At 54.5% G+C, this 16,724-nt stretch overlaps 2 protein-coding genes across 7 annotated transcripts in view; both read left to right on the plus strand.

Moving 5' to 3' along the window:
- The window catches only part of SIRT2 (sirtuin 2), a 30,269-nt gene extending 27,477 nt beyond the window's left edge, over window positions 1–2,792 (plus strand). For both annotated transcript variants that reach the window (XM_003943122.4, XM_003943121.4), the window contains 7 exons: window positions 248–307; window positions 580–635; window positions 838–914; window positions 999–1,050; window positions 1,712–1,782; window positions 1,881–1,947; window positions 2,071–2,792. In XM_003943122.4, the coding sequence (XP_003943171.2) occupies window positions 248–307; window positions 580–635; window positions 838–914; window positions 999–1,050; window positions 1,712–1,782; window positions 1,881–1,947; window positions 2,071–2,226 (539 nt within the window). In that variant the 3' untranslated portion in view covers window positions 2,227–2,792. The remainder of the gene's footprint in view (window positions 1–247; window positions 308–579; window positions 636–837; window positions 915–998; window positions 1,051–1,711; window positions 1,783–1,880; window positions 1,948–2,070) is intronic.
- A 96-nt stretch (window positions 2,793–2,888) lies between these two features.
- RINL (Ras and Rab interactor like) lies at window positions 2,889–15,965 on the plus strand. Of its 5 annotated transcripts, XM_074386380.1 has the most exons (12): window positions 2,889–3,114; window positions 4,948–5,036; window positions 5,232–5,391; window positions 6,912–7,014; window positions 11,539–11,611; window positions 11,698–11,762; window positions 12,182–12,331; window positions 12,425–12,844; window positions 13,184–13,501; window positions 13,762–13,893; window positions 14,054–14,217; window positions 14,298–15,965. In XM_074386380.1, the coding sequence occupies exons 2-12, from the start codon at window positions 4,987–4,989 to the stop codon at window positions 14,358–14,360; spliced, it is 1,698 nt and encodes a 565-aa protein (XP_074242481.1). In that variant the 5' UTR covers window positions 2,889–3,114; window positions 4,948–4,986; the 3' UTR covers window positions 14,361–15,965. The 5 variants fall into 5 exon arrangements, with proteins under 5 accessions (XP_074242481.1, XP_074242480.1, XP_010329253.2 ...); XM_074386379.1 differs by having other exon boundaries at window positions 14,054–15,965; XM_010330951.3 differs by lacking the exon at window positions 2,889–3,114 and having other exon boundaries at window positions 3,679–5,391.
- The last annotated feature ends 759 nt before the right edge of the window (window positions 15,966–16,724 follow it).

Below are 16,724 nucleotides of genomic sequence, written 5' to 3' on the forward strand. Positions count from 1 at the left end.
AGGCAGGAAGATCACTTGAAGCTGGGAGTTCGAGGTTACAGTGAGCCATGATCGTGCCACTGTACTCCAGCCTGGGCAACAGAGCGAGACCTGTCTCAAAAAAAAGAGGTGTTTCCTAAACAGAGTGGACACCCCAGGAGATGTCCACGTGACGGAGATGTGCTCATACTAGCAGTGGAGGGGGTGGGGGTGTTGGACCCGCAGAGCCTCTTACTGCTTTCTCTGTCTTCCCCTTCCCCACACCCAGGAAAGATCTTCTCAGAGGTGACGCCCAAGTGTGAGGATTGTCAGAGCGTGGTGAAGCCTGGTGAGCCTCGGCCCAGGGTCCTGCCCAGGTGGATTTGGGTGGGGGTCCCCTCCTTCCTCTGACCCCTTCCCAAAGGCCACACCCCCACACATCTAGCCACCTCTGTCTCTCTAAACAGTGCCCCAGATCCATCCTGGGGAGAGTGGGCTCTGTGTCCCTGGCCGGTCCCCACTGCGCCCAGCTCCCACCCCAGCCTCCGGGTCTGCCCCTGCCCCCACCTGTCCTCTCTTCCTCCCCATGTCACTGTCTCTGTCCATCTGTCTTGGCCTCAGATATCATCTTTTTTGGTGAGAGCCTCCCAGCTCGTTTCTTCTCATGCATGCAGTCGGTAAGTGCCCATGGCACCGCCCTCCCTACCCCCCAACCCCCACCTCCCCCTGTGCTGGGCCCCTTGGGGGCAGCCTGAGCCCTGCCCGGGAAAGCTTGCCTCCCTGGCTGTGAGGGGGCACAAAGAGGTTTGCTGCTGGGGGCAGGGGAGGGAGCGGTGGCGCGGCCTGGGCAGAGGCTCCCGAGCTCACCCCTCCCCGCAGGACTTCCTGAAGGTGGACCTCCTCATCATCATGGGCACCTCCCTGCAGGTGCAGCCCTTCGCCTCCCTCATCAGCAAGTAGGTTGGGGGCTGCAGCTGGGAGGGTGGCTGGGCACCCAGGGCCAGGACAGACCCTGATCCCTCAGCTCCCCCTCCCCCCAGGGCACCCCTCTCCACCCCGCGCCTGCTCATCAACAAGGAGAAAGCTGGCCAGGTAAGAGCCCTTCCTCACACCCCCCTCCTCACTGCCTCCCCCTTCCCTCCCACCAGCTTCCTCAGAGGGAACCCCTGCTGTGGAACCCCAGCACTTTGGACTCCTCAGCTCAGACCCTGGGGCTCTAGAATCCAGAGGGGTCAGGTTCCAGGCCTCTGGGACATCCACCACCCTTTTGAGCAAGTGATAGAATTCCAACTCAAACCAGCTGAACCCAGAACAGGAAGGCCAGGTTTCTAGGGCCTGAGGAGGAGGAGGCAGCGGGGTCGGGGGAGGTGGTCTCAAAAAAAAAAAAAGTCCGCCCAGTGCTGTGGCTCACACCTGTAATCCCAGCACTTTGGGAGGCTGAGGCGGGTGGATCAGCTGAGGTCAGGAGTTCGAGACCAGCCTGGCCAACATAGTGAAACCCCGTCTCTACTAAAAATATGAGAAATTAGCTGGCCGTGGCGGCAGATGCCTGTAATCCCAGCTACTCGGGAGGTTGAGGCAGGAGAATCAGCTGAATCCAGGAGGCGGAGGTTGCAGTGAGCCAAGATCACGCCATTACACTCACTCCAGCCTGGGCAATAAGAGCAAAACTCCGTCTAAAAAAAAAAAAAAAGAAAAAGTCTGTGCGCTCAGCTCTTTCTTCCCTACCCCTGCCCCGCCCCCTCCCTGGCAGTTGGACCCTTTCCTGGGGATGATGATGGGCGTCGGCGGAGGCATGGACTTTGACTCCAAGAAAGCCTACAGGTGAGGCCCCGCCTGGGGTCGGGGCAGCCGGGAAGGGACAGGGTGAGGTGGGCAGGGGCGAGCCTGCCTGGGAACGCTGATCTCCTGCTGAACCGCAGGGACGTGGCCTGGCTGGGTGACTGCGAACAGGGCTGCCTGGCCCTCGCTGAGCTCCTCGGATGGAAGGTGAGGAGCCAGGCGACCCCAGCCTGTCCTGAGCCCCGTCCCTAGACCCTCTCCCAGCCCCATCTGTCCTCTGACCCCATGATGCACGGTGACCTTTGACCTATGTGACCTTTCCCCCCGCAGAAGGAGCTGGAGGACCTTGTCCGGAGGGAGCACGCCGTCATCGAAGCCCAGTCAGAGGCGGGGGCCCGCAACCCCAGCGCTTCAGCTTCCCCCGGGAAGTCCCCGCCAGCTGCCAAGGAGGAGGCCGGGACGACAGAGAGGGAGAAAGCCCAGTGACAGCGGCAGCTCCCAGGCGGGATGGCCAGCCCCTCAGAGACAGCTGAGCCCCAACCAGGCCTGGCCCCCTCTTAACCTGCAGTTCTTGTCTGGGGAGCTCGGAACAACCCCCTGATCTCTTAACCACTCCCCCTCCGAACTGGGGTCCCAGCAACCCTGCCCTCCAACCCCAGCAAATCTAACACCTCCTAGAGACCAAGGCTTGGACAGGCGTCTACCAGCCGCACCACCTCTAGCCACTCCACTAATCATTAACCACCCCCGCGGGGCCGGGCCTACCCCGACTTCTAACTCTTCCAGGACAGGGAGCTTCGGGCCCCCACTCTCTCTCCTGCCCCCAGGAGCCTGTGGCTAAGTAAACCAGACCTAACCTACCCCCACGGGGGTGTGGGCCTCCGAATGAAACCTACGCCCAGCCTAGGGGAGTCTGAGCCAGACGGGCTGCCGAGTCTCTGCCTTCAACTCCCAAAGTGGGTGGTGGGCCCCTTCACACGGGACCCACTTCCCATGCTGGGTGGCCACAAGACATTGCTTGTTGGAGACAAATTAAAAACAAAAACAACTAACAGTTGGGTCTGGCCTCCTGCTTCTTCTGCGGCAGCCAGGGAAATCGCTGAAGGGAGGGGTTAGATCTCAGGCCACTGAGGAACCGGAAAGTCTCTGGGCTTCAGAGTGAGGGGTGACCAGAGAGTCCTCACGGCGGTCCCCTCGTGGCTTTGACCCCTGGACTCCCACCCCTGCCAGTGTCCCTTCCTCTAAGCCCCGTCACTGAAGGCCTGAGCCCCCGAAAGAGGGAGGAAGGTTGACTTCAGATACCCCAGCCCCGCCTCTTCCCCTGCTCGGCTTCCTCTCTGCACTTCCTGCCACTGCAGGCCTCTCCGAGAACAGGTAGGGCCCCCAGGGACCGAGCATCTGGCATCTTCAGCCCCTCTGCCTCCCTTTGGTATCAGGCAGCTGCCCCCCTTCCCAGCCCTGCCCAGCACTGCCCACAGCCTCCTCCCCTGCCACGGTACCCAGGCAGGCATCTGCCTCCCTTTCCCCTCCTCTCCCCTCCTTCCTGCTGTGGCCCCGGGCAGCGCACCTGCACCTCCCCCCGCCCCACCTCTCTCCTTCCTAATAACACCCTGGGCTTCTGGTCAATAGGCTAATGTATTTGTTTAGCTGCTAGTTATCCATATGCTACACCTGCCCCAAACCAGAATGGAAGGTCCTGAGGGGAGGGGCCTGTCCTGTTGATCACCCTCTCTCTGGGGCACAGGCACCTAATTCCAGCCTGTATTCAATAAATATTGGATGGATGGGAAGGAAGGAAGGAAGGAAAGATAGATGGATAGAAGGAAAGAAAAGGAAGGAAGGACAGATGGAAGGAAGGAAGGGAGGGAGGAATGAAGGGAGGGAGGGAGGGCAGGTGGGTAGGTGGATGGAAGGAAAGATGGATGGATGGAACGAAAGGGATTGCTGCAGGGACAAGTGGCCACCCCAAGTGATAACCCACATAGAACTCTGTACCTGGGTCGGAGCTGGGCTCTGATGGGTGGATGGAGGGAGAGGGACAGATGTTCGATGAGGCAGAGTGAGTAAAATGTCCATGCCCGCATCTCGGCAGTGGGCATATGGATGTTTTCTGTACAATCCTTTCAGCTTTTCTCTGGGCCTGAAATGTTTCATAAAAAAGCGCTGGGGGGCCGGGCGCGGTGGCTCAAGCCTGTAATCCCAGCACTTTGGGAGGCCGAGGCGGGTGGATCACGAGGTCGAGAGATCAAGACCATCCTGGTCAACATGGTGAAACCCCGTCTCTACTAAAAATACAAAAAACTAGCTGGGCGTGGTGGCGCGTGCCTGTCATCCCGGCTACTCAGGAGGCTGAGGCAGGAGAATTGCCTGAGCCCAGGAGGCGGAGGTTGCGGTGAGCCGAGATCGCGCCATTGCACTCCAGCCTGGGTAACAAGAGCGAAACTCCGTCTCAAAAAAAAAAAAAAAAAAAAGCGCTGGGAGAGGACATTCAATGGTCCCCACCCCCGACCCCAGGTATGGGAAGGGAGGAGGAGGGGATTGCATTTCCCTGCTGATGTATGCACTGCCTACTGTGCGCCCAGGACTTTCCCAGGCACTGCGTTTTGTCAAGGGCTGGTCCACATTCACACAGCTGCCGTAGCTGCTAAAATCTTCAAATATTCCCTATCACTTAATAAAGAGCTGTTGTTTTGAGTCCTCTCCCCACACCCCAAGACCCACTGTCCTCTCTCCTGGGATCCGCAGATTCCCCACCATCCGGGACTAAAGAATTAACCCCTGTTGGCCAGGCACGGTGGCTCATGCCTATAATTCCAGCATTTTGGGAGGCCAAAGTGGATGGATCACCTGAGTTCAGGAATTTGAGACCAGCCTGGGTAACATGGTGAAACCTCGTCCCTACTAAAAATACAAAAATTATCCAGGCATGGTGATGCATGCTTGTAATCCCAAATACTCAGGAGGCTGAGGCAGGAGAATGGCTTGAATCCAGGAGGCCGGGGTTGCAATGAGCTGAGATTGCACCATTGCACTCCAGCGGGGCAACAGAGCTAGACTCCATCTCAAAAAAAATAAATAAAAGCAGCAAGCAGCCTCTGGGGTCCATTCTGATTGGCCAGGGTCTGGTCTCTGATAGTGATTTTAAGTATCTCAAACATGACCCAGGGGCTGGAGCAGCTCTGAGAGTCTTATCTTCTTCCCTGTCAGAGGCCAGGCCATGACTCACTGGCTTCCTGCATCCTGAGGATGGCCCAGACAGAGGACGAGGCACCTGAGGTCCCCACAGATGGGGAGAGGTGAGGGCTACTGGGGCTGAGGCTCCACCCTCCTTCCCTATATCCAGAAACCCTTTCCATCCAACACCTCCCTCACTACAGAATGCTGAACTGCTCTCTAAGCCTCTGCCTTGCCCCTTCCTGTACCTTTGACCTCACCTCCATGTCCCACTGCCCACCTCTGACCCCTGACCCCCTGGACACTGTCCATCCCAGGCTGGTCCCATCACAGGTGGACAAAGCAGACAGGACCCCTCTAGGGGTCCTGAGCACCCTAGAGCCACTTCTTCGCCTGCAGAGAACATGGGGGGTGTGGCATGTGCCAGAGCTGGATACCCAGGATGCAGAAGCCCTCGTGGGGCTGTGGCCACTGGGGGTGAGTACTCACAGCTGGGGGCCCATCCTGACTCCCACAACACCCTAGATCAGGACTCTGCTCGTTACTAGCAATGAACACGACACAAACTGGTCAGACCAAAAAGGCCGAGTGTGCCAGGTGTGATGGCTCATGCCTACAGTCCCAGCTACTAAGGAAGCTGAGGTGGGAGGATCACTTGAGGTCAGCAGGTCGAGGCTGCTGTCAGCTGAGATCGTGCCACTGCACTCCAGCCTGGGTGATGCAGCAAGACCCTGTCTCAAACAACAACAACAAAATACAAGTCGTTTCAAGAAGGACTAGATCCTGGACTTCAGAACTTCTGTAAATTTCTCTGCATCTGATTTCTTGGCTTCGCTTTCAACTGCAGGAAACTTTGGATATTTGGGACCGAAAATAACAAACACATGTCCTACAGTGGATTAAACAAATGAGCATTTTATCTTCCTAACATAGCTAAAAAGGCGGATTCTGGCTTTAGATCAGCAGCTCAATGACATGGAGGCCAGCATAGCTGTAATTCTCTCGGACTTCCCTCACAGCTGCCCTGGGGCTGCCCCAGGCCCAAGCACCTGTGTGCATTCCCGGCAGGAAGGAAGGAGGCACCAATTGCATCTGTTTATTTCACAGGAAAAACAAAGGTTTTCACAAGTGATTCAGAAAATACAGATGGCTGACCAGGTGTGGCGACTCATGCCTGTAATCCCAGCACTTTGGGAGGTTGAGGTGGGAGGATCCCTTAAGGCTAGGAGTTCAAGACCAACCTGGGCAACATAGCAAGGCCCTATCTCTATTTTTTTTTTAAGTGGGGGTGGGCAGAGTGGCTCACCCTGTAATCCCAGCACTTTGAGAGACCAAGGTGGGTGGATTACGAGGTCAGGAGTTTGAGACCAGACTGGCCAACATGGCGAAATCCCACCTCTACTTAAAATACAAAAATTAGCCAGGCATAGTGGCAGGCGCCTGTAATCCCAGCACTTTCGGAGGCCAAGGCGGGCAGATTACGAGGTCAGGAATTCAAGACCAGCCTGGCCAACATGGTAAAATCCCGTATCTACTAAAAATACAAAAATTAGCTGGGCATGGTGGCACATGCCTGTAATCCCAGCTACTTGGGAGGCTGAGGCAAGGGAATGGCTTGAATAGGGACCCAAAAGGCAGAGGCTGCAGTGAGCTGAGACCATGCCACTGCACTCCAACCTGGGCAACAGATCAAGACTGTCTCAGAAAAAAAGAATCCTGTGGAAGATGTCCATTTGGCTGAGCTTGAGTCACGTACCCTTTCCTGAACCAAACATTGGGCAGAGAGCACAGTAATCCTACTGGCTAGATCAGGTCTTGGGCCTACCCCAACGGCTTAGGGGAAATCAGCCCGACCCTCATGGACTGACAGTAGGGAGTTTCCCTAAAGGAAATTTGGGGTGCAGAACCCAAAATAAGGGAAATCGATGCTAATCAGGCAAAAGGAACAGGCATCTGTGCACACCTTTGTCACACTGGCCTTTGTCTCTGTCCCCCAGAGTTTCTTGGTCACGGGACGTGACCCCAGCCAGGTCCTGGTGTTGAGGACAGGACCTTTACCAGGAGGAGTCAACACCTACCAGATCCAGAAGATTCCTGGAGGTAAGGCACGTTCCCTGAGTCTCCAGCCCACAGTCAATTGATCACTAAAAACTGTCAGCTAGACTTGAGGGGCAGCTCACACCTGGAATCCCAGCACTTTGGGAGGTTGAGGTGGGTGGATCGCTGGAGGCCAGGAGTTCGAGGCCAGCCCAGACAACATAGTGAAACCCCATCTCTCCTAAAAATATAAATATTAGCCAGGCTTGGTGACGCACGCCTGTAATCCCAGCTACTTGGGAGGCTGAGGCATGAGAATAGCTTGAACCCATGAGATGGAGGTTGCAGTGAGCCGAGATCGCACCACTGCACTCCAGCTGTGGCAACAGAGGGAAACGCTGCCTGAAATAAAAAATAAAAACTGTCAGCTTTGCTTCCAAAGTATCTGATAAATATTCCTAACTGCCTTCCTTTCCTTCCTGAAATCCATTCTGAGCAGAACATATTTTAAAATGTCAATCAGATGTTAAACACCCCTGCCTCAAACCCTGCAAAGAACATACAACATCCTTATACACAAATGCAAAGTCCTTGTCACGATCTGTGCGTGTGATCTAGCCCCTGCCTGTCTCTCCATCTATTGACCCTCGTTCTGAAGCAGGAACGGCGGAGAACAAACCTCTCAAACACCGAACTGAGGAGGGAAGTGGCTTTTTATTCAGCCAGGAGCTGCAGGGGGCTACAGCCTCATTCACAGAGCTCCTTAAGCTGCAGCTTCTCTCCCCTTTTATAGGCTTACAATGCTAAAGGGGAAACTGAGGCGGAACTATGTCATTGTCCATTTGCTGGACGTCCAACCTTACAATCTTTTGGCTTCATGTATTTGCTAATTCATGTGCAGTGCAAGCGGGGACCAGCAGGGGAGGGGGCTTACAGAGATAAGACAAAAGCAACAAGCTGTTCGTTGGCAGAGGTGTTTCCAGGAGGGAGCCCGGTCCGTGAAGATGTGGGGACGTGACCCAGTGCCAGGCTCTAGCCTGCAGAGAGAACTATTGTAGCTCTTTCAAGGTTAACAGATAGCAGAGAAGCTGGGAACTAAAGACGGAGTCATTTTCCCAGCTCTTTGATATTTTATTTCATTTTTTTTTTCCTTCTTCACCCTCCTTTACATCTGGAAGAGGGGGAGGGAGGAAGTGAAATTGAAGGAGGCAAGGGGGTCTCCCCTCTCGATTCACTCTGCCCCTGACACACCGTTCTCCTTTGTGTGTCTTTAGCATGCTAAGTGTGTTCCAGCCTCAGGACCTCTGCGTGGGTTCTTCCTGCGTGCTGCTCCTCCTGGAGGGGTCGCTTTGGTCTCCATCCTCCGGCCTCTGCAGAAATGTAACCTTTCTTGACCATCGTAGTTAAAAGATGGCCCCTTGGTCACTTTCTTTTTCTTTTTTTTTTTTTTTTTTTTTTTTTTGAGACGGAGTTTCGCTCTTGTTACCCAGGCTGGAGTGCAATGGCGCGATCTCCGCTCACCGCAACCTCCGCCTCCTGGGTTCAGGCAATTCTCCTGCCTCAGCCTCCTGAGTGGCTGGGATTACAGGCACGCGCCACCATGCCCAGCTAATTTTTAGTATTTTTAGTAGAGACGGGGTTTCACTATGTTGACCAGGATGGTCTCGATCTCTTGACCTCGTGATCCACCCGCCTCGGCCTCCCAAAGTGCTGGGATTACAGGCTTGAGCCACCGCGCCTGGCCTCTTTTTCTTTTTTCTTTCTTTTTTTTTTTTTTTTTTTTGAGACAAGGTCTTACTCTGTCACTCAGCATAGAACACAGCGGCCCAGTCTCAATTCATTGCCACCTCTGCCTCCCAGGTTCAAGCAATTCTCATGCCTCAGTCTCCCAAGCAGCTGAGATTACAGGTGCACACCACCACACCCGACTCAATGTTTGCTTTGTTTTGGTGGGGTTTTTTGTTGTTGTTGTTGTTGTTTATTTGTTTTTGAGATGGAGTCTTGCTCTGCTACCAGGCTGGAGTGCAGTGGCACGATCTCAGCTCACCACAACCTCCGACTTCCTGGTTCAAGCGATTCTCCTGCCTTAGCCTCCCTAGTAGCTGGGATTACAGGCATGAGCCATCATGCACAGCTAATTTTTGTATTTTTAGTAGAGACAGGGTTTTACCACATTGACCAGGATGGTCTCGATCTCCGGACCTCGTAATCTGCCCACCTCAGCCTCCCAAAATGCTGGGATTACAGGTGTGAGCCACCACACCTGGCCATGTTTTTTGTATTTTTAAGAGACGGGTTTTGCCATGTTGGCCAGACTGGTCTCAAAGTCCTGACCTCAGGTGATCCACTCACCTCGGACTCCCAAAGTGCTGGGATTACAGACATGAGCCACCATGCCCAGCCCCTTGGTCACTTTGAGTCAGTCCAGTTCCTTTATGGCACTCAATACGATATCCACTTTGTTTTTTTTTTTTGTTTGTTTGTTTGTTTTGTTTTGTTTTGTTTTTTTTGAGACGGAGTTTTGCTCTTGTTACCCAGGCTGGAGTGCAATGGCGCGATCTCGGCTCACCGCAACCTCCGCCTCCTGGGTTCAGGCAATTCTCCTGCCTCAGCCTCCTGAGTAGCTGGGATTACAGGCACGCACCACCATGCCCAGCTAATTTTTTTTTGTATTTTTAGTAGAGACGGGGTTTCACCATGTTGACCAGGATGGTCTCGATCTCTTGACCTCATGATCCACCCGCCTCGGCCTCCCAAAGTGCTGGGATTACAAGCTTGAGCCACCACGCCCAGCCGACGATATCCACTTTGTTTACTCATTTTTTTTTTTTTTTTGAGACAGAGACTCACTTTGTGGTCCAAGCTGGGGTGCAGTGGTAAAATCTTGGCTTACCTACTTCCCAGGTTCAAGTGATTCTCCTGCCTCCGCCTCCCAAGTATCTGAGATTACAGGTGTCCAGCACCACACTCGACTAATTTTTGTATTTTTATTTATTTATTTTATATGTTACGTTACGTTATTTATTTGTTTGTTTTTTGAGACAGAGTCTTGCTCTGTCACCCAGACTGGAGTACAATGGTGCAATCTCCATTCACTTCAACCTCTGCCTCCTGGGTTCAAGTGATTCTCCCACCTCAGCCTCCTGAGTAGCTGGGATTATAGGCATCCACCACCCACACCTGTCTAATTTTTTGTATTTTTAGTAGAGATGGGGTTTCAACATGTTGGCTAGGCTGGTCTCAAACTCCTGACCTCAGGTGATCCGCCCACCTCAGCCTCCCAACGTGCTGGGATTACAGGCGTGAGCCACCATGCCCCAACTGTTTACTCACTTATATTCTGCCTTTCCCCCCTCTGCCCCGTGCTAAAAGGTAAGCTACCAGAAGGCAGTGAACTTGTCTGCCTTTTGATAACTGTATCTCCAGTGCCTGGAAATGACTAAGGGCTCAATTAGTATTTGTCTAATGAACGAATCCTAGTTCGTGGTATAAGTGGGATGAAAGAGTAAAGATGGGATGGTCAGGCGCGGTGGCTCACGCCTGTAATCCCAGCACTTTGGGAGGCCAAGGTGGGTGGATGATGAGGTCAGGAGTTCGAGACCAGCCTGCCCAACATGGTGAAACCCTGTCTCTACTAAAAATACAAAAATTGCCGGGCGCGGTGGCTCACGCCTGTAATCCCAGCACTTTGGGAGGCTGAGGCGGGTGGATCACGAGATCGAGAGATCGAGACCATCCTGGTCAACATGGTGAAACCCCGTATCTACTGAAAATACAAAAAAATTAGCTGGGCATGGTGGCACGTGCCTGTAATCCCACCTACTCAGGAGGCTGAGGCAGGAGAATTGCCTGAACCCAGGAGGCAGGGGTTGCGGTGAGCTGAGATCGCGCCATTGCACTCCAGCCTGGGTAACAAGAGCGAAACTCCGTCTCAAAAAAAAAAAAAAAAATTGCCAGGCACAGTGGTGTGTGCCTATAGTTCCAGCTACTCAGGAGGCTGAGGTGGGAGGATCGCTTGAGCCCAGGAGTTCTGGGCTGTAGTGCACTATGCCAATTGGGTGTCCACACTAAGTTCGGCATCAAAATATGGTGACCTCCCGGCAGCAGGGGACCATCAGGTTGCCTAAGGAGGGGTGAACCGGCCCAGGTCGGAAACGGAGCAGGTCAAAACTACCGTGCTGATCAGTAGTGGGATCACGCCTGTGAATAGCCACTGCACACTGCACTCCAGCCTGAGCAACATAGCGAGACCCCGTCTCTTAAAAAAAAAAAAAATACAAAAATGATCTGGGCGTGGTGGTGGGCGCCTGTAATCCCAGCTACTCAGGAGGCGAGGCAGGGGAATCGCTTGAACCCAGGAAGCAGAGGTTGTAGTGAGCTGAGATTGCACCATTGCACCCAGCCTAGGTGACAGAGTGATACTACATCTCAAAAAAAAGAGCAAAGATGGGGACTCCGAGTAGTGGGAACTTCCCTGTTCTGAAGGTCCCTGCGGAGATTCTGAAGGAATGGGGGACCAAGAGAGTCCCAGGAAACAGGACTGTACCACTCAAGTTTACTTTCTTCTTCTTCCTCCCCCCACCCCAGGTGTGACCCTGGACTCCTCCAACCTCTGCATGCCAGACCTGCCCCATCTCCTGGCCTTTCTATCAGCCAGCAGGTACAGGTCACCCATCCAAGGCACTAAAGGGGACCCTTCCCTAAGACACCCCACTGACACTGTGGCTCCCACCTCTCTATTCTCAGGGATGTTCTGCCCAGAACCCTGCTCTTGCCTCCTCCCACTCTAGGGCCTGGAGATGAACACCAAGGTGAGGCATGGTTCTCCAAAGGAGGGCACAGCCAACCTGCCGATTTCCTTGCTCCAAGGAAATGAACGGGGATCCGGGACCCAGACTACTGGGTTTGAGGGAAATATAGAACTGGGAGCTAGAGAGAGCTGGGGGCCTGGACTTTGTAGTCCCAGAGGGTGGAGGGAATGGAGGCATGTATTCCTGGGTTCTAACAGAGGAGGAAATTGGAGGAGGAGGGAAGTGGGGGGCCGGACTCCTGGGCCTAAGTGAGGAGGGGACTGGGGGCCTGAACTCCTGGGTCTGAGTGAGGAAGGGCCAGGAGCTAAGCCTTAGCACCTCCAGCAATGAAGGTGGGAAGTAAGTCTCCTGGTGCCCTGAAGGGACCGGGGTTGGTCTCTCAGATACCCAGGACACCTTCTCACTTCTGCTGTCCCCAGATCCTCTGCATATCGGCAGCATCCAACAGGCCACCCCAGGGAAGGTGCTTTCCATTATTAACCAACTCTACCTGGAGACCCACAGAGGCTGGGGGAAGGAGCAGACCCCCCAAGAAATAGAGCCAGAGGCTGCCCAGAGATACGATCCAGGTTAGCTGGGGTGGGGGGTGGGGGCTGGGCCTCTGAGGGAGGAGGGAGCTGCTGCCCCTGTTCTAGGGGACCCAATGCCCTCCTCACATCCAGCCCCCAGGAACCCTGGGCCTCACGGAGTCTCCTGGGTGAAAGGCCCGCTCAGCCCAGAAGTGGGCCATCCTGGGCCGGCTCTTGCCAGCCTCCTGGAGGAGGAGGAAGATCCTGAAGGAAGAGAGGAAGCAAGGGAGGAGGACCCTGAAGAGGAAGGCCCCCAGGACATGCTCACCATTCACATCCAAGCTCTGGTCAGGGCTCGGAGCAGCTACGTGGCCAGGAAGTACCGAAGTCTGCGGTTGCGCATCGCCTCGGATTCTGGGGGTCCCCACAGGCCTGGGGACCCGGCCACAGAGCTGCTTCAGGATGTGCGGCAGCTCCTTATTGACCTTCAAGATCACCTGGCAAAGGACCCCTACATCCAGGCTGTCTCTGGGAGCAAGGGTCCTGGGGTATCCAAGAAGGATGAAGATCCAGGTAATGGGAGGATGGGAAGGGAGCCCCCATGGGTTCAAGTGTGCGATGTTCTCTCCATCGACGTGCACACACATTTCCTTCTGCACCCACATGCCCTTCCTACACATCCCACGCGTTCTATCGCCCACGTGTGACAGCCATACTCCCTTGTCCTGAGCACAAGTTCACACCCAGGGTCACTCTTCCACACGTGTTCACACCCATGTTTACACTTGCAGGGGACCAGGGGACCAGAGCCAGGGGAAGCAGTGTGCCAGGGTGGGTTGGTGGAGCGCGTGGGTGGCTGGACGCGGAGCAACTTGGCGGCCCTGCGCTCACCCGTCCCCCACCCCCTCGCAGGCCCTGCGCTGGAGACGGCCGTGTGCCAGGCGGTGCTGGAGCCCCTGAAACCGGCCCTGTGGACGCGACTCCGCACGCTCCGAGCGCCGGAGCTGCGGCGGCTGCGGAGGCGACAGACAGCCCTGCGGGCGGGGGCGGGGCCTCCGGGAGCACAGGGGGCGGGGCCTGAGGGTCAGGGCCCCGCCCCCGCCTTGCGGAGCCGCATCCACGCGCGCCTTGCGCACCTCCACGCCGCCTGCGCCCCGCGTCGCAAGGTGGCGCTCCTGTTGGAGGTGTGCAAAGATGTCTACGAGGGCCTGGCTCAGGGCGAGAACCAAGGTAAGGGAGGGGTCAACGTGTAGTGTGGTGGAGAGCGGCTCGAGGGTGAGGGGAGGCGGGCGGGAGGCGGGCGTGCAGGCGCACGTGGAGGGAGCGGGTAGCGTTGGTGGGAGGCGTCTGCGCGGTCCTGGGGATTCTGGTAGGAGGCGCTGTCGTGCCCCACAGGTGAAGGGGCAGTGGGCCCTCGCGGTCCTGGGGATCGGATGGAAGGTGTCTGCGCGCCCACATCCGTCTCAGGACCTTTCCTTGGGCTTTCCCAGATCCTCTGGGGGCCGACGCCTTCCTGCCGGCGCTGACCGAGGAACTCATCTGGAGCCCGGACATTGGGGAGACGCAGCTGGACGTGGAGTTTCTTATGGAGCTCTTGGATCCAGACGAGCTGCGCGGAGAGGGTGAGTCCCCAACTCCAGAATTCTGGAACCCAAAGATCCAGGGCCTCCGGGATCCCAAACAGCCTCCCCTCGGCAGCAGGAGGGACAGCAGGCAAACTGCAGGGGGATTTGGGACAGGGAAGCCGAGAGGGCCAAGCTGACCTCCCTTTCCTATCCCCAGCCGGGTACTACCTGACCACGTGGTTTGGGGCGCTGCACCACATTGCCCACTATCAGCCCGAAACGGACCGCGCGCCCCGGGGGCTCAGCTCCGAGGCCCGCGCCTCCCTGCACCAGTGGCACCGCAGGCGGACGCTGCATAGAAAGGAACATCCCAGAGCCCAGGTGACTGCCCTTCCGGCTGCAGGTGGAAGGGAGGGAGAGACCTGGTGCCCTTCTGACACAGCTCCCACCTCTCCCCACAGGACAACTTCCCCTTTAAGGAGCCGTGGGCAGAAGAGACTGTGCCAGGGCCCAATCATGATTAGGGGTTCCACACCCCTCCTCACGCCCCGCCGTTCATGCCTGTAATCCCAACACTTTGGGAGGCCAAAGTGGGAGGATCGCTTGCCCAGGAGTTTGAGACCGGCCTGGGCAAAATAGTGGGACACCGACTCTACCAAAAAAATAAAGAAAAATTAGCCAGGCTTGGTGGCACACTCCTGTGCTTTGCAGTTTTAGAGATGGGTGTCAGAGAAAGCCTCATTGAGGTAACATCTGCAGAAAGGCCTGAAGGAAGGAAGGGGAAGAGCAGTGATATTAGGAAGAGCATTCCAGGAAGCAGGATGAGCCAGTGCAAAGGCCCAGAGAGGGGCTGTTCCCTTTTCCTGGAACACCTCCCTCCTCCTTGATGCTCCTAAACCACACGGGTTAGGAGTCTGGACTGACCCAGGTGCGCCTGGCATCTTGCTTGAGGAACAGGGGTGTTTTGTTTTGTTTTTGAAGGAAGGTCCGGGCTGGGTGCGATGGCTCACACCTGTAATCCCAGCACTTTGGGAGGCTGAGGCGGGCAGATCACGAAGTCAGGAGTTTGAGACCAGCCTGACCAACACGGTGAAAACCCATTTCTTTCTTTCTTTCTTTCTTTTTTTTTTTTTTTTTTTTTTTTTTTTTTTTTTTTTGAGACGGAGTTTCGCTCTTGTTACCCAGGCTTGTGTGCAATGGCGCGATCTCGGCCCACCGCAACCTCCGCCTCCTGGGTTCAGGCAATTCTCCTGCCTCAGCCTTCCGAGTAGCTGGGATTATAGGCACATGCCACCATGCCCAGCTAATTTTTTGTATTTTTTTAGTAGAGACGGGGTTTCACCATGTTGACCAGGATGTTCTCGATCTCTTGACCTCATGATCTACCCGCCTCAGCCTCCCAAAGTGCTGGGATTACAGGCTTGAGCCACCGCACCTGGCCTCTTTTTTTTTTTTTTTTTTTTAAGAGAAGGGGTCTCACTATGCTGCCCAGGCTGGAGTGCAGTGGCTATTCACAGGCGTGATCCCACTGCTGATCAGCACGGGAGTTTTGACTTGCTCCATTTCCGACCTGGGCCAGTTCACCCCTCCTTAGGCAACCTGGTGGTCCCCTGCTCCCGGGAGGTCACCATATGGATGCCCCTAATTTTTAACATTTTTGTAAAGATGGGGTCTCTCTTTGTTACCCAGGCTGGTCTCAAACTCGTAACCTCAAGCAGTCCTCCCACCTCAGCCTCCCAAAGTGCTGGGATTACAGGCAAGAGCCACCGCACCCAGTCCTGATTTTTTTTCCCCAAATAATGCATCACTTGCTAACATACAATGTATTTATTTCATTGTTCATAGTAGATACAATTTAAACAACTAAAAAGAAACAAATGAAGTTAACATGAATAACAATATGTCTGGTTGGGTGTAGTGGCTCACACCTGTAATCCAAGCACTTTGGAGGCCGAGGCGGACGGATCACCTGAGGTCGGGAGTTCAAGACCAGCCTGACCAACATGGTGAAACCCCGTCTTTAAAAAAAAAAGAAGAAGAATAGCAATATGTCTGATTTAACCCAATGTATCCCAAATATTATCACTTGAACAAGTATCCATATTAAAAAGTTACTAAGATATTTAAAACTTTCTATGTTTGTGTTTGTGTATGTGTATAGTAAAGCTTTGAAATTTGCTATGCATTTGGCTGCTCTTGGTGGCTCGGGCCTGTAATCCAAGTACTTTGGAGGCCAAGGCGGGCTGATCACCTGAGATCGGGAGTTCAAGACCAGCCTGACCAACATGGTGAAACCCCGTCTTTAAATAATAAGAAAGAAAGAAAGAAATTTACTGTGCATTTTACACTTAATCACATCGCAGTTTGGACTAGTCACATCATTTCTTTTCATTTCTTTTTTTTTTTTTTTTTTGAAATGCAGTTTCACTCTTGTTGCCCAGGCTGGCATACAGTGGCGTGATCTTGGCTTATGGCAACCTCCGCCTCCCTGGTTCAGGTGATTCTCCTGCCTTGGCCTACTAAATAGCTGCGATTACAGACATGTGCCACCATGCCCAGTAAATTTTGTGTTTTTAGTAAAGACAGGCTTTCTCCATGTTGGTTAGGCTGGTCTCGAACTCCTGACCTCAGGTGATCCACCTGCCTTGGCCTCCCAAAGTGCTGGGATGACAAGCATGAGCCACCACACCTGGCCTGGACTAGTCACATTTCAAATACTCACTAGCTACACAAGGTTTCGAGCTACCGTTTTGGACAGCACAGGCTTAGAATGTCAGTTCTGGGAGACTGGGGATCTCTGTTTTGTTTATAGCTGTGTCTTCCTGAGTGCCTCGATCAGTACCTGGTACACAGTTACAAGTACTTGCTGGATGAATCAGTGAACAAAG

Source organism: Saimiri boliviensis, chromosome 14 (genome assembly GCF_048565385.1).
Source record: "Saimiri boliviensis isolate mSaiBol1 chromosome 14, mSaiBol1.pri, whole genome shotgun sequence".
In the NCBI taxonomy this organism is placed as follows: Eukaryota; Metazoa; Chordata; class Mammalia; order Primates; family Cebidae; genus Saimiri; species Saimiri boliviensis.